Source organism: Contarinia nasturtii, unplaced genomic scaffold (genome assembly GCF_009176525.2).
Source record: "Contarinia nasturtii isolate CC-2019 unplaced genomic scaffold, AAFC_CNas_1.1 Cnas_scaffold_2367, whole genome shotgun sequence".
Taxonomy (NCBI): domain Eukaryota; kingdom Metazoa; phylum Arthropoda; class Insecta; order Diptera; family Cecidomyiidae; genus Contarinia; species Contarinia nasturtii.
In genome coordinates, this window is record NW_022199689.1 from 593,348 (window position 1) to 609,114 (window position 15,767).

The 15,767-nt window shown below is 32.9% G+C and overlaps 2 protein-coding genes, 1 long non-coding RNA gene and 2 other non-coding genes across 5 annotated transcripts; 1 reads left to right on the forward strand and 4 right to left on the reverse strand.

The window, feature by feature from the left end:
* Positions 1 to 5,362: 5,362 nt before the first annotated feature.
* LOC116348347 lies at positions 5,363 to 6,085 on the reverse strand. The gene is made up of 3 exons (XR_004201793.1): positions 5,969 to 6,085; positions 5,546 to 5,832; positions 5,363 to 5,475 (listed from the first exon to the last, which is right to left on the reverse strand). It is a non-coding gene; the product is annotated as an uncharacterized LOC116348347 (long non-coding RNA).
* A 2,002-nt stretch (positions 6,086 to 8,087) lies between these two features.
* Positions 8,088 to 10,302, reverse strand: LOC116348222 (O-acyltransferase like protein-like). Its single transcript, XM_031779133.1, has 5 exons — positions 10,280 to 10,302; positions 10,019 to 10,207; positions 8,704 to 8,830; positions 8,301 to 8,636; positions 8,088 to 8,240 (listed from the first exon to the last, which is right to left on the reverse strand). Exons 1-5 carry the CDS (start codon positions 10,300 to 10,302, stop codon positions 8,097 to 8,099), a joined length of 819 nt encoding a protein of 272 aa, XP_031634993.1. The 3' UTR covers positions 8,088 to 8,096.
* Positions 10,303 to 11,406: 1,104 nt separating this feature from the next.
* On the reverse strand, positions 11,407 to 12,160 carry LOC116348346. The gene is made up of 3 exons (XM_031779325.1): positions 12,077 to 12,160; positions 11,739 to 11,988; positions 11,407 to 11,668 (listed from the first exon to the last, which is right to left on the reverse strand). The coding sequence occupies exons 1-3, from the start codon at positions 12,086 to 12,088 to the stop codon at positions 11,583 to 11,585; spliced, it is 348 nt and encodes a 115-aa protein (XP_031635185.1). The 5' UTR covers positions 12,089 to 12,160; the 3' UTR covers positions 11,407 to 11,582.
* Positions 12,161 to 14,921: 2,761 nt separating this feature from the next.
* Trnai-aau lies at positions 14,922 to 14,995 on the reverse strand. The gene has a single exon. It is a non-coding gene; the product is annotated as a tRNA-Ile (tRNA).
* Positions 14,996 to 15,362: 367 nt separating this feature from the next.
* Trnai-aau lies at positions 15,363 to 15,436 on the forward strand. The gene has a single exon. It is a non-coding gene; the product is annotated as a tRNA-Ile (tRNA).
* The last annotated feature ends 331 nt before the right edge of the window (positions 15,437 to 15,767 follow it).

Consider the following 15,767-nt stretch of genomic DNA (forward strand, 5'->3'; position numbering starts at 1 on the left):
ATAATAATCGGTTTAGATAATATACGTATGTGAGTCAGCAGTGCTGAAAAATAGAAAATTTCTATCTGAGCAGAATTTTGAATTTGGTTTTCACTATTTTTGCGCATGAATGTGGATTTTGAGGAAAGTAATTATATATTATAGAAAAATGATTTGGAGTAATTCATCTGCCTTGATTACAGATCATTCCACTTAAATCCGTTAGCATATAAAAGACACATCTAAATCCTTCAAAAAATATTCTATCGGCCAAATGTAGATAAGTGAACTGACATGAAGTTGAGATAAAACAATTTGAATTCTGAAAGTAGTACAGTACTAAATTCTGAATGATAGTAAAATAGAAAATTGTTTGTTCTAACGTGGCATGGTGTATTAGGGCGGACCACCACAATTTCTACGGAAATAATTTCTGAATTAATTGAATTAATTTCTAAAAATTTAAAATAATTTCTAGTGAAAGAATTTCTAGGTAACATTATCTAGAAATTATTTCCATAAAATATTTTGTAGAAAATACTTCATCACAATATTTTCTAGAAAATACATTTATATTTATAATTATATTTGCAAATATGAATAGTTATATGCGAACCAGTTTTTCGAAAAGATTGACATAAAAAATTAATCACCTCGACGATAATTTTGGTTTTGCCCTTGATTTCGAAGACGACTATGATTACGTCTTGATTCTTTACATTTTAACGATTTTAATTTTTTATTAATTTTTTTTGCCATTTTGACAAAAAATCACCAAAAAAGTAAGAAAAGGGAATAGACTTGTGTGGTATGTTGAATGTTAAACATTTGTGGATACCACCATGAAGTTGCCTTCAAATGAGTTCCCTTTAGGGCCAGTTCACAGTTAAAAGTTTTGTTTGACAATAACAAATTTTGTCAACTCCAGTTTATAGCTGACAATTTTTTTTTATTTCAGTACATATTTATCAGCTGTGAAATTTACGAGATTTTGTGAGACACTGACAAAACACACCACAAATTATTTTCGCGAGATAAATCGAGTTTTACGCAAAAACAAACGAATACAATTAAGTTTTCAACTGTGAACTGACTCCAAAAAGAACTCGTTTGAAGGCAACTTCATTGTGGTTGTCACAAGAAATGTTTGACATTCAAGTTTTAACAACAGACAGACGCATAACGCTTGGCCAATATTTTCATTTCGTGTTATAATAATTTCATTTCGTGTTCTTGTTTCAAAATGACAAGTAGAAAAAGTTCATCAGAAATTGAAAGTGACAATGAATATGATTCGCTAGATGAATTAAGCGATTTGGAAGTGATTCGCCCTGGAAAGAGCAAAAAAGATGACCTAGGTAATTACACATTTTAATCAATAGTCAATTGACCGTACAATTGTACTAATAATATTACTACATACGAATTTTATATTTTAGTGGAATGTCCGGTGAAATATTGCAGAAGACAATTACTTCGCAAAAACATTTCTCAGCATCGCCGAACAATACACAACAAGGAACGTCGATTTAATTGTTCAAAATGTGAATCATCTTTTACAACCAAAGTGAATCTAAATATTCACTTATTGTCACATAAACAAAAAAGTAAGTACTCTATTAAATATTAGTATACTATATTCCTCTATACATCCATACCTGTATATTGGCATTTTGCGTTAGTACTTTGAATATTGTTACTTTTCGCCGAGATACATCTCTACGTGCACTATTCACAATTCGTTGGCAAATCTATCTCAAATTTCAGAAAAGAAGCACAAACGTGAAAGCCGGTCAAGTGAACGTAGCCGTGACGATAGAGGTCATCAATCGACTGAGCTTAGTGGTCGTAGCCGAGATGAACATAAGCGTTCTCGAAGTGGTTCCAATAAGCGAAACCGTGACGATAGAGGTCGTCAATCGACTGAGCTTAGTGGTCATAGCCGAGATGGTCATAAGCGTTCCCGAAGTGGTTCCAATAAGCGATACCGTGACGATAGAGGTCGTCAATCGACTGAGCGCCGAGATGGACATAAGCGTTCCCGAAGTGGTTCATATAAGCGACACCATGACGATAGAGGTCGTCAATTGGTCTCACCAAACAAAGAGGAAAACGTGTCAATGAATTATTTCGACCAACAGCTTGCGGAGGTACATGGCACAGGAGACAATATCTCCCAAAGAAACAGCACATACTCCAGTGAAATCATTACACAAATTCAAGACAACTTTAACGTAGGATTCGTAATCAATCTACCAACTGAAAAAGAGGAAGTCGAATCCATTCAACGTAATTCTCCAATTTATAAATATTATTTAGAATTTTATATTTAAAATACATTTTTGATCTTATTTCAGAGATGTGTGTTAGTGATCAAGAGTATAGTAAAATTGTGTCGGACCTGGAGGGACTAATTAATCGATCTAAATTAAAATTAGACAAAAAACAAGAGAAAGTCGTATTCTTGGACGATCCAAATAATTTGAAGAGCGTAGATATTGAACAAAAGTCATCGCAAAAAGGTGAACAGAATGCAAAATCTTGTGATCTTAAAATTACATTTAATGGGATTTATTCTACCATTACTTACAATGGCAAATAATGTCAAAAACTGCATGATGGCGCCATCTCTACGTGCACATGAAAATTAGAACAAAAAGTATGTGTAAAATATTGATTGATTCGAAGTTTGAATATGGAATCGTTTGTTGTGACATCTGTCATTCTACGCTCTGAACAAAAACCGATTTATTGTTTGCATCTAGTGAATTTGTGATGTAAAATAAATTAAAATTACTTTGCACAGTTTGTGCCATCGAAATAATTTGCGAGGACGTTGCACAACACATGGTTTTGCATTATACAAACATTCTACATATACTTTTTGTTCTAATTTTCAGGTGCACGTAGAGATGGCGCTGGGAACGCGAAGCTCAAAAAAAATATACAGTCTATATAGAAAGCAAGTGACGGTAGGATTTATTACCAATTAAGTAAAATATACCTCTATTCTTTCTTGCGTTGACGATGCATCCGTAGCGACCATAGACGAAGCCACAAAAAATGACTCAGAAACAACAACTAACGATCCGAAAGGCACAATCAACACCGAAAACACACAAAGTGAGCAGTTAAATAAATAGAATCGTACATTTTGTGATCCTAAAACTACATTCCATGGGATTTATACTAAAATATACCTCTTTCTTTTAGACGTTGAAAATGCATCCGTACAGACCATGGACGATGCCACAAAAAATGACGGTCAGACAGTCAACATTAACAACGAACCATTGACAAAATACGGTAAAGAAAATTATTATTAGCCTTGTTCTATTAAAACAGTGTAGCTATAGAAATTTCACACTTCAATTTTTTTTCTATATGATAGAGGTATCAAAAGGACCCATTTCGGATGAAATCTATCAAAAAATCAAAAGTATATCATTTTCTTTTTTTAGTGTTCATGGAAGAGGATCCGAGATATAAAAAAGTTCTCCTCGCTATGAACGATTTGTACACTAAATATCGCCTCTATATTGAAGGAAAAATGTCTGAAGATCAATGTAAACAAGATGATCAAGTCATCAAACACGAAATGATGACTAAGGTTTTGTGCGAATTGTCGACCAAGATGAATAACTTACGAACAGTATCGGCTTCTATCATTGAAAGCCTCGACCAAATTGTTAATTTATTGGACTAAATTTTTTTTTTCATCCAGAATCAATTTATATTTTTCTACTTTAAAACAGAGCATCTTGATTTGCTGCTGCTCAGCATATAGCTGAGAGCTGAGAAATGCTGAACTCGTGCGGCTAACGCATACGAAACGGATGGCACGCACATGCATTCTCCCCGTTTAAACGGTTATAAACAGTTGATTGGACGTTCAATTCAAAACTCAAAACTTAGTAACCAGTTGAGTTTGAAATTGTGTTGCGACCGACTTATGAGAAGCTGCGAGAAAAACATCACGTCGCATCCCTCGTTATTTTGCTTACGTAAGTGAAAGCAAGAGATGAGATGCGACGTGCTGTTTTTGCTCTCAGTCTTTCATATATTCTGAAAGTGTACGTCTAACGTATACGAAACGGATGCACGATACATATTCCCCTTTCACTTCGTATGTTCGCTGGTATAGTGTGTAACCGTTGTACCGGCAATAACGTCAACGGCAGCACATACGAAGCGAAAGGGGAATATGTATCGTGCATCCGTTTCGTATGCGTTAGCCGCACGAGCTCAGCATTTCTCAGCTCTCAGCTATATGCTGAGCAGCAGCAAATCAGGATACTCTGCTTTAAAAAGACTCTACGAGCCGTATCGGCCTCTATCAATGTGAGCATCGATTAAATTGTTAATTTATTGGATAAGAAATATTTTTGTTCATCCAGATTCAATATATATTTTTCTAATAAATATTAACTAACATAACAATAACAACTTTTTGTTTCAACATTGAGTTTTAAGAAACGTTAAAAAGTAAGGAAAATAAAACAAAGTTCAAATGAAATCAATGTTTAGCAAAAGCATAAACCAAATGCTCATACTTCAAAGTTGAGCGAAACTTTCAAAGCTCATCGCATCGTTAAATACGTACTTAAATCGACTAAATCTGACTAGTAGACACCTTATCAAAGTTTATTTTTTTTATTATTCCCAACGATTTTCTTTGATTCTTCATCGTTTCAAATCTGCCATATGCTGAAAAGTGTGAATTTTGTTTATTTATGTTAATCAAATCATAATTTCGTAAGAATGTGAATCATTTATATTGGTATTTTTCGCTCAAGCTCAATGAAAAAGACATAAATGCATGCATTCCGATCGGTCAACGCATAATATAACTTTAAATTGTTTACATATTTATTCTGAATCAAACTCGAATTTTGGTTTTTGCGCATTTGCATCAATTACGTGTCTTCTAAAAAAAATACAGTATTTCAGTTTGCAATTACACAAGTTGTTTGTACATGAGTCTCAAAATGTTAACGGGCTCTAATTATTCAGTCAATATATACGTGCAAAATAGATCATTTGTCTGTGATGTATTACATACGTCGGCTGTTTGCTCATTCCAATTCTGTGTAATTCATGTAAACCACATCATTACCCATTTTGTTTAATGTTCCTATTTATTCATATATAATTTTCGTCAACACATTTTATGCATATTAATACGCTCTGTGATCAGATCCAGATGGAAAATTATTTGATAAGACTGCGGAAGAGGATACTTTATATATTTAATTTTTGTTTCATATCCATCTACATTTAGAATCTATACTTCTCTTTAATACTTTCGCATAAATAAGACTAACACTGAAAATCAATCTCTTTTTTTTTAAATAATTTATTCAAAAATGGACAAAATACAAAAAAAAAATATGAAGATGAAAGTTTATTTACAATAAGTGGTAATATTTTTTTTAAATTCATCTCTGGTTTGCACGTCGTCACGTTTAAAAGAATTTTCTGAATTTACCAAAATGGCTGAAATTTAAAGGAAATGCGAAAAGATTAATGTTACATTTCAAGAATGTGATGGAAGCAGTATTCTCACCCAAAGCGTCCAAAGACCGGAACTACTGAGACGACGGGTTGAACAGGTACGATAGGTTGAACGGATATAATGGGTTGAACTGGTACAATTCTTTGTACTGGAACTGCAACGGGCACAACTGGCTCAACGGCGACTGGTAAACCATATCCAAATTTATGCGGTTTTGGTGCAGCCGTCGCGTATGCAATCATAGCAATAATAGCGATTATCAATTTTAAACTGGACATTTTTGTTGGTCGTCGTTATTGGTTTGAATTAAAAATAAAATGAATTCACTTTTGCTGGCACTGAAAAGACGAAAAGATGTAGTTTATAAACACATTGACCACAAATTTAAAAAAAAATGCACATCAACAACAATATCAAAAACCCTTGGCACGTGAATCTTTTCAACGAAAAGAATTATTCAAAAAAGCACTGTACCTTTTCCAATGTTGAACGTTCAATGTGCTCTTTGAAATGCTTCCATTGATTTTATATACGCTTTATTCGTGTATATTTCGTTCATTTCAATAAGTTCGCACTCATACACACACGTTCACATCACTGATTGACTCTTGGGCAGTAATAAAAATCGAAAATTTTCAAGCTTTGACTATGTGACGCATACGATGTCGTCATATTTACATATAATATATTGTTGGCATTTAGATTTACAATTTAAAGTGATGCCAATGAACAATGTTCACACTAGACGATGACTTGATGAAATACATACAATATTTACCATTTGCCAGATACGCTCCGCAACGAAATTTATTGATATGTGTGACAAAATGAAGGTGCATTAAGAAGATGACAATCATACATAGAAGGTAAATAGCAACGAATCATTCATTTACGATTCTGCTGATTGACTATATGTAATCCAATGTGTAAAGTGTAAAAATAAATTTACTCTGTGTGATAACATTGTCTTCATGGCGTTGTGCTTATCTATAGAAAAAGTGCTAATATTTTCACGTGGATATGTGGTGTAAAACTGGATTACAACGTGACGACACCTTTCGATGTATTTTTACAAACACATGCTTGCGCGTTGGCTCAATTTTGAGAATTTTATGCATGAAAATCAATGGTAATAATCTATCAATGGTTTTGAGTCTAATTGGCGTTTAGTGCGTGATAAGTCGGCATCAACGTGGTGAAAATTCAATTTTTTTTACTCAAAACACTGAATATTGTATGCTTCAAAAAATACAATAAAAGAATTTGTGTACAAAATACAATGAGGCTAGGGGAAATGATCTATTCGCGAATGGACAAAATTTATTGATTGTATGATAAAGTCGTCATTTTAGTAAAATAATTCAAGAAATTCGCATACAATTCGCAAGCTATTCGCAAAAAGTTATCACAATCAAACTATATAATATACGCTTGCAAACGATCCAAGTGAATAGCGGCGACGCAAGAAAACGAAGTGAGTGAATAGCGGTAGCGGATAACATTTTTTCTTTCGTTCGTTGTCGCTTTTCACTCATTTCGTTTTCGTGCGTCGCCGCTATTCACTTGGCTCGTTTACAAGCGTTCACAATTTGATACATACAAAACTTACAAATTTTGCGAATTGTCTCACGTTCATAGCGTTTTGTTTGCGAATTGTTTTTTAAATCACAACTTTACTGGCCCATCGCTTACAAATCATTTCGCATAAAATTCGCAAAATATCGAATAATTCGCTATTTTCTGATCGAGATCCGATCCCCTAGCAATGAGGTTCTTGAGTTTTACTGTGATTATGTTTACATCCATTTATTTCATTTTAAGTGTACAAGGTCGGACTGTCGCAATCATACGCTGGCGCGCATTAAGTGAATAGCAAACAATCGGAAATATACATCGCATAACAAGCATCGTATGTTTGAATAAAATTTTGTGACGAAATCAAATTTATATGAAAAGACCCACGAGCCACGGCACTGCTCAAGACCAAATGACGAGATCTCTGCAAAATGCGATTAAAGCAAATGGGAGAAAGAGCAAGGCGACATGTAATCGATATATTCAATTAAATTGCTTTGAACTGAGGGTATGACAATTGTTTCCCAAGATGTGAAATAATATTGACTTTCCAGAAATAAATTTGGTGCTAAGTTTTTACTTTGCTGGAGTACATCCACATAAGTACAGACCAACATTATGTCTAGCATTATGGCATGTGCGATACTCAACCTGCGTGTACACTTCGCTGTTATCTAGTGATTTGATTACATAATTCCACAGGCTGGAAAAAGGTACATTTACTTTGAAAATGCTTTCCCAATTAGTTCGATATATGAATGGAAAATTCTACCAAAGTAGTTTTCAAATAATAAGAATTGTAAATTTTACTTACTGAAACACAAAGTTTGATGTGTATTTTTTGTGAAAATAAAGAAAAACACTGAACTTCATTTTCTTCATTTAATAAAAAATTCACAGCCTTTCAAGTTCTTTATAGATTTCTTTAGTAGGATAAAAATGCGCCCTTTATTTTTGTTCTATCGAAAAAAATGTAACAAATCATACATGGGTGCTTATTTAATATCTAACCATAAGTTTTTATTATTTAGTTGGTTTCCCTCTCTTTTGGTGCGGTTCGTTGTTTTTTGAAAATCAACTTTTCTAGCTCGACTACTGGCAATTCAAACGCTAATGCGGCGAATATCGAAAGAATAAAAGTTGTTACGAAATCTCCGAAAAAAATGTGATACTAAAAGAAAATGACGGAAAATGTAAAAACAGATTTAAATACACATTTTCTTTTACTTACAGTGGTTGCTTCAGATATATGTGGAGTACTTTTCATTGTTGCATGAAAATAAACTACGACGGGAAAATGTATCAAATAAATTGGAAAAGAGAGCCTGGAAATGGGTTGCCATAATGGATTGGATAAAAACCAGTTGATAACTCCACCACAATTATGCACGCACGCAAAAATGATGTAGAGTAATGCGATGGCCCATGCAACGCGTGATAAAGATTCACATAGAGCTTGATTAAGAGCCGATGTCTTATTATTATTCAGTTGAATCGATGGGGAATTTGCAAAGATAGCGGTTGTCATTAGAGAAAACGAAATAATCCATCCCAACAGATTGACCAACTTATTGTAAAATTGAAAACTACATTACATCCAGTCTTAAAACCAATTTCACTCAAAGTTCACTCACTTTTGGAATACGAATTGTCTTTTTTCGACTTTCGTGTAAGATGTAGCCACCACAGATTCCGATTAACCACGGTGAAAATCTTAAATGAGTCGGATAATAAGTTTTTGCCATTTTCTCGCCACCCATACTGTAAATGAAAACGGAAGCAAAAACATGAAATGAACTGTTCTTTTACTTAAGTTCAAAACTTACAAATAATCTTTGAAATCATTCATTAAAAAGGTGCTAATGGTGCAGCCGATGCAGCCAAGGATAAAAATTGACAACCCGAAAACTGCTTTAGATTTGAATTTATAAATGATTAGCACAATAAATGGTGCGATAAAAAAGAGCTGAAAATCCACTGACAAGTACCAAGAATGACTGAAACACTGTAAGAAACAAACAAATGCACATTGGAGCAACCGTCATTTCGAATGACTTACCATGTCATTGACATTTGCATAGTTTTGTATGTATAAAAGAGTTGACCACCAATTTTGACAACCACGTTCACATTGATTTCTGATAAGGCCAGTTATAGTAGGCCAAATCGGTCCGTTACCAAGGAACCGCATCAATGTTGCTAATATTAAAATAATAACGACTAGTAATGGTGTCAGTCGTAGATAACGATGCACATAAAGCATTGGAATATTAATGCGCCCACCTCTATCGTCGATATAAAAAAAAGAAATCTGTCAGTTCGATCAATCACACGTCAGTTAAAAATCATTGTTCTATACGTTTTCTCGAGGCCTTTCAATATAGTGTTCGAAGCCAATAGACCACCTAATACCAGAAAAGAATCGACTGAGATGCGTGCACTTGTTATTATCACATTGATATATCTTGAGGCCAACTGTAAGAAAAATTACCTTTACAAAACATCGAATTCCATTTCCCTATTGGAAAATTACCTCATCGAAATAGACCCCATTCTGACTTGGGAGAACTAAATACATGGAAAATGTATGCCACAACGTGACCCATAGTGTTGAAATCACTCGAATCCCATGCAAACACTGCATCACATCTTGAGATTGTGTTTGATCATAAGATAATAATTTAACACCATTTGTGTAAGCGGAAAAGGCCAAAAGTGCTCTTGATTTTGACTCTGGGAAATGTACAAATTAATCTTTACAATTTAAAAAACGTCCAAATATGATAAGCTCACTTTTTTCCAATGGCGTACACCAGATATCGTAACATGTACTTATAACCATTAAGCATAGAACGCACAATAATAAACCACTTAAAAGTGATCGATTGAAAATTGTTAGTCGTGTTATCATGTGATGAGTGTACCGAGGTCATTAAACTTTGCACTTACATTGTGACCCAATCAGCAGCCGTGACATGGGTGAAATTTTCTTCAAACTGGCAAGTACTTTCTTGGATTTCGAATGTTATGTTTTTTAGCATCAGGCCAATGATTCGTTCCACTTTCTTTCTCATTAGATTTGGCGAACAAACATCAGGCAAACAGATACCAATATTTATCGCTTTTCCAGTTTTTGGTCTGTGTAAATAATTGACTCGAAAAATTTTCATTCTAGATTTTCGATACTTTTGAAAAGAGCACAGTATTTACCGTGATACTATAGCGCGTGACATAATAATATCGTCTTCTTGCAAATCCTTTTCATTCTTAGATGAAAAATTATTCGAATCAAACGTAAACCTTCCGATACAATATTGTGCTGCGTAGTGTTGGCCATTTCGCTCCAAATGAAAACATTGACTGAACGCACCAAAATCAAATGCATTCCCCGACAAAATACCCGATAGAAATTTTCCCCATGCATCTAACACTAAAATGTTTTTCTTTCTTAAATCGAAACTTATTGTTGGGTTAATTTTCAATTTAGCTTACGTTTGATGGCCCATAAATCGGAATTTTGAAGACTTTCGCCAATCATTGCCAATTCTTTCTCACATCGTGCCTCATCATTGACGTAATTTCTATTACCAAATTGCAAATTATACATTGAATCATTCCGGGATATTACATTTTCAAATAAACGGAGTTTAATCTGTTCAAAATCTAACGAATTAAAACAGTTATCTGTTTTCTAACGAATTAACAGTTAATTTATTCGATTTATGCGCAGGCAATTGAAGTTGGTTGATTCATGCACATGGTTCATGCACATTTTCAAATCTAGTCAGCCGGTTAATTTTGGATATAAATCCATCTGACATCGAAGCTGACTATAATTGTCTTGATTGTGAATTTTAAGAGATGCCATCGAACAGTTAAAAGTGCGTCAAAGTAACTGAATGACTTGGTTATTTTTTCCACATGGGTTTACTCGTGTTTATTGCGTATTATGTGGATGATGCAGTTAAAAATCGATGTCAATGTCACATGATTACAAACACACTAGCATGGATTTAGATTTCACACATTTAAGAACCTTTATTAACTTCTGATATAACCATTATTATCCATAGTTTGCATGAAAACGTCACATCTCTTTTGCTTACTCTATTAGAAACATTCACTTGATGTAAACGATAACAATAGAAATAAAAAGGTTGATGCGACAATGCATCAATATATTACGTCTCACTCGGTCTCACTTTTCATGCCATCATTTTCGTCATGAATTGCGTGTGTTCAATTATTATTTTTTTAAAATAAATACTTGACAATATTCTGTGGCAGTCCGATTTGAATAAATTTAAAAGAAACAGTGATGAACTACACTTTATTCATTGTTATTTGTTCCATTATTCGTTTTTTTATTTAGATGCACGCAATAAATTACATAATGATAATAATCTCACTTAAAGTATAGTTTTGGTTCAACTGATGAGGCGAAGTTCTATGATTTCATGTGAATCATTGTATTTATTTCTTATTTAAAAACCAATATTTTAAAATTTCAAAACTAATGAGGTTTAAAAAATGTTATCTTCCGATAAATAATTTTTGGTCTGGGTTTTATGAAAACTGTACGAATTCGTTCAACGGGCACTGAAAAAGAAATGTGGAAGAAAATAATTAAAATTGTTTAAAAATGAGATGCGTGCGAAAGTGATCTCACCGGGAACTGCAACAGGCACCTTTTTCTCGACAATATAGGGTGCATTTAGCTCTTTATATTTGATCGAAAATGTTTCTTTGAATGTGTTCCAATAATCTTTCAACTCTGCGCCAATGCTCTTATAGTAGCCTTTACTTTTATAAACTGGCCAACCATAGTCATATTCTTTGACCGGAAATCCATCATATTCAATTGGCTCATAATAGGGATACGCTTGGCAAATTGATACCATTACAAAAATGCACAAGATCTGTTGTGATAGAATCAAAAACAAAAATAAATCAATTTTTTTCGTTATTTTTATTGAATTCAACAATAGATATCACTTTTATTCCTACCAAAAACTTCATACTTTCACTTTTGTGTGCAGCGCACCGTCTTTCACTATTCGTTGAAATGTGTTTACCTGTACGATTTTGAAAACGAATTAAGGTGCGAGATGAGTTGATCACTTCTTTTCGGTTAAAAGAAAGTGGCATTTCCCCACTGCTAAAGCACAGCGCATCAACATTATTTAACGTATTATCTATTCGATTGTGTGCGCATTTCTCTCTCACCGTATTGTTTACCGGTTAATAACAGAAAATATATTGAATTAACTGGTCAGCTGAGCTGACAGTACGTTAGCTAAATGGGCTAGAGAATAGACGTTATTGTTTTAATGATGAATCAGTTTTCTTGTTTTAATAGAAGTGATTGTTCATTATAACAATAACTTCTATTGTTTTGGTCCATTTAGCTGGCTAACGTACGGTCAGCTCAACTCACCAGTTAGTTCAATATATTGTCTGGTTAATAATAATCATATAAACAACTAATCAAATATTTGATTAGTTTCGTAATCGTATGCATATCTTATGTTGAAATGCCTATTCGCATACATAGCTCAAATCAAATATTACGCACGTCAGTTCACGTCGGTATGATTTCTTCGAAAGTAGAAGTAAACATATAGCTAAGAAAAAAAACTCCAAATGACTGTAGCGATAGAAAACAGTCAATTTTTATTTTCATTATATTTTTCTGTTGTACTGTAATATTGATTTGAATGCTTTGAGAATTACAGAAATTGGTGAATTTCGCTGAACATATCATTGCGCAGACATTTTAAAGATAATTTTGTACCAAATAGCTCTCTAAGGTTCTCGAAATAATTTGAATCATTTCAAAAGTGTTTATTCATTTGTAATAGTATCCAATTTTAATAATTGATTGCGTGAAATTACATGACAATTTATGTTCGGTCCATTTACAGTAATTTCCCTTAAATAATAGATAACATATTGGCACCTGTTTTCATTCACACCTGAATTCAACCATGATTTATTCATAATTCATAAAGAACACAAATAAATGATTCGGACAAAAGCCAAGATCAAAGTAGTTATTGAAGTGTGTCTGAAGTGATAGGAAGCAAAAGACCATAAAATGAAAATATTTGAATCACTAAAGAAGTTATTGCATTCCTTCGGAATATTTTACCATGAATCTGAGCCTCGCAAAACATTTCCAAATTTCATAAAAATTTCTGCTGTTTTCATCTTTTTCTTAATCTATTTTGTGACAGCATTTTGGTTTTTTGCCTTTACCGCTCAAGCATTTTCTGAATACATCGCATGTTTCTTTTACTTGTTATGTGCACTGTTGGTATTGACATGGTATTCGTATTTTTTCTGGAAGCGAAGGGAATTCATTGAACTTATTCAAGATCTAGAGGCGATAATTGAAAAACGTAAGCATGTTCGTTAAAAAACAAACACCAACAAATTTGATAAATAATTTATTTATTCAAAATAGGAAGCGAAAATCGTCTGATTTATGAAAAAACCAACGACAAAATTGAAATACTTGCAAAAGGAGCAAATTTCATTCTGATCAATGTACAATTACCTTTATTGTTAGCTTCAACAATCATTATATCGTTGTACAAATATAATATTTCAAGCAGTAGTGACTCATTCCAATTGGTTTACTTGGCATCGTAAGTTACGTTCATTTTATTATGGATTTCGAAATATGGTTAAGCATGTCTATCTTTTAGTTTTCCATTTGATTGGAAAACACCTATAGGATATTTGGCCAGTTATTTCATTCAAAGCATTACAGTAATTATAGCGGGAAAACAATTCATAATTACGCTAGATATCATAATTGGTTTTTGTACATTTTTAACTGATTTTGTATCGGATTTAAAAGAAGATTTACGTCGACTAAATGACGGTCTTGTTGAAATGAAAATTGACAATCTCTCGACCAAAGATCGAATTCAATTAAAAATAAAATTGATTGACATCATTCAGTTTCATTCGGAGGCCAAAGAGTTAAGTCATGAATTTAAATTTACAATTAAAACAGATTTGTACGTTAAACTTTCTTTTTCAGGTTTACAAATCGCTTCTCTGATTTAAATAGTTTCATCATTTTTGCCTATCTTCTGTTCACAATGTTTTCGTTTTGCTCCTTATTTTTGCAGATAAATACAGTATAGCTTCCAACTCTTTTTATTATTTCCTTCTTTCCGAGTATTTAAAAACAATTTTCTCTTTTTAGTATCTTATGCGCGGAAATTTTGAAAATACTTTGAATGTTTTGGCTCCAGGACATATAGTCATTTTTTGGCTCTTTCTTTTCTCATATTTCGGACAAAGAATAACCCAACGTTATGAAAATATGGGAGATACATTTTATGAGCTTTCATGGTACAATTTACCACTAAAAGAACAAAATATGTTACCATTAATGATTGCTTTGGGTCAAAAGAAGATTTACCTAAAAGCACTCGGTGGCATTCACTGTAATCATGAGGTTTTCAAGAAGGTATGTAAAGAAAAATAAACAAAAACATGATTATTTAGTTATATTTTGTCATGATTTTTAGATTATGAAGACGGCGTTTTCTTATTTTACGGTACTACGTGAATTTGATGCATAAATTTTGAGAAGGTTGATAAACTTTGAAACAAAAACTAAATTTTTAGAATTCTTCATTTTTATTTTACTTAATCCAGAGTTCTGTATTCTCTGTGCACGAGTTTTAGTTTTTCCCGCTCTGAATGTTCATAGATTTTAAAACGATTTTGCTTTTCATTTTGAGAAAGAAAATATTTCTTAAAGCCGCTTGAGGATAAAAGCTCAATGATTGCTGAGAAGTGAAACTAATTTTCATGCAATTCAAAAAAATATTGGCCCATTACGGGATCGAACCGTAGACCTTCGCGTTATTAGCACGACGCTCTAACCAACTGAGCTAATGGGCCGATATAATTCTTCTGTTTAAACATAATGAACATCTTTCGAACTGAAACGCACGTGTTTTGAGATTGGTTACATGTGGGCTGATCAGCTGATTAAATACTGCAAATAGGATTTTGTTCACGCCTAGCATTTCAAATATAATTGAACTATTTTCAATGCAGTGATATTGTGAATGGAAGAAATTAAAAAAAAAAATATTTTATGGAAATGTTATTAATTTTTACATTAAATATTGAGAAATATATATTTTTTCAATTTTAAATGTTGCTTCTGCTTAAAATTCTATATCAAAAATCATTTTCATTATGCATCGAAATCATCTTTGTCTCGCCGAGCTCGTTGTTTTCATTCGATGAATAAAATCTCGAAGGCCCATTAGCTCAGTTGGTTAGAGCGTCGTGCTAATAACGCGAAGGTCTACGGTTCGATCCCGTAATGGGCCAATATTTTTTTTTTTTTCATTTCATTTCGATCACATTTTAAGATGGAAACACTTAAACTATGACGAATTTTTCTATTTAATAAAAAATTTGAAACTTATTGCGATTTCAAGCGTTATAAAGAAATATTTTTACGACAATTTTTTTAAAAAATTGTGATAAACGGTAGTCCAATTCATAAAAATCCATCTAATTAAATGAAAATCCGAAATTTGTAGAGAAAATAGATTTCAAGATGGAAACACTTGGAACACGACAAATATTTATACACTTTTCTTAAATGAAAATTTGAAATGATGCGAAACTTTTTGCGGTACAGAACCAATTGAGCTAA

Coding starts and splice junctions, on each gene's coding strand:
- LOC116348346 (XM_031779325.1), bottom strand. Junction 11,669..11,738: donor GGTGCCTGTTGCAGTTCCCG/GTGAGATCACTT, acceptor TTTCTTTTTCAG/TGCCCGTTGAACGAATTCGT.
- LOC116348222 (XM_031779133.1), bottom strand. CDS start 10,302: ATGTCACGCGCTATAGTATCACG. Junction 10,208..10,279: donor TCACGCGCTATAGTATCACG/GTAAATACTGTG, acceptor TTATTTACACAG/ACCAAAAACTGGAAAAGCGA. Junction 8,637..8,703: donor AGACAATTCGTATTCCAAAA/GTGAGTGAACTT, acceptor TTTTACAATAAG/TTGGTCAATCTGTTGGGATG.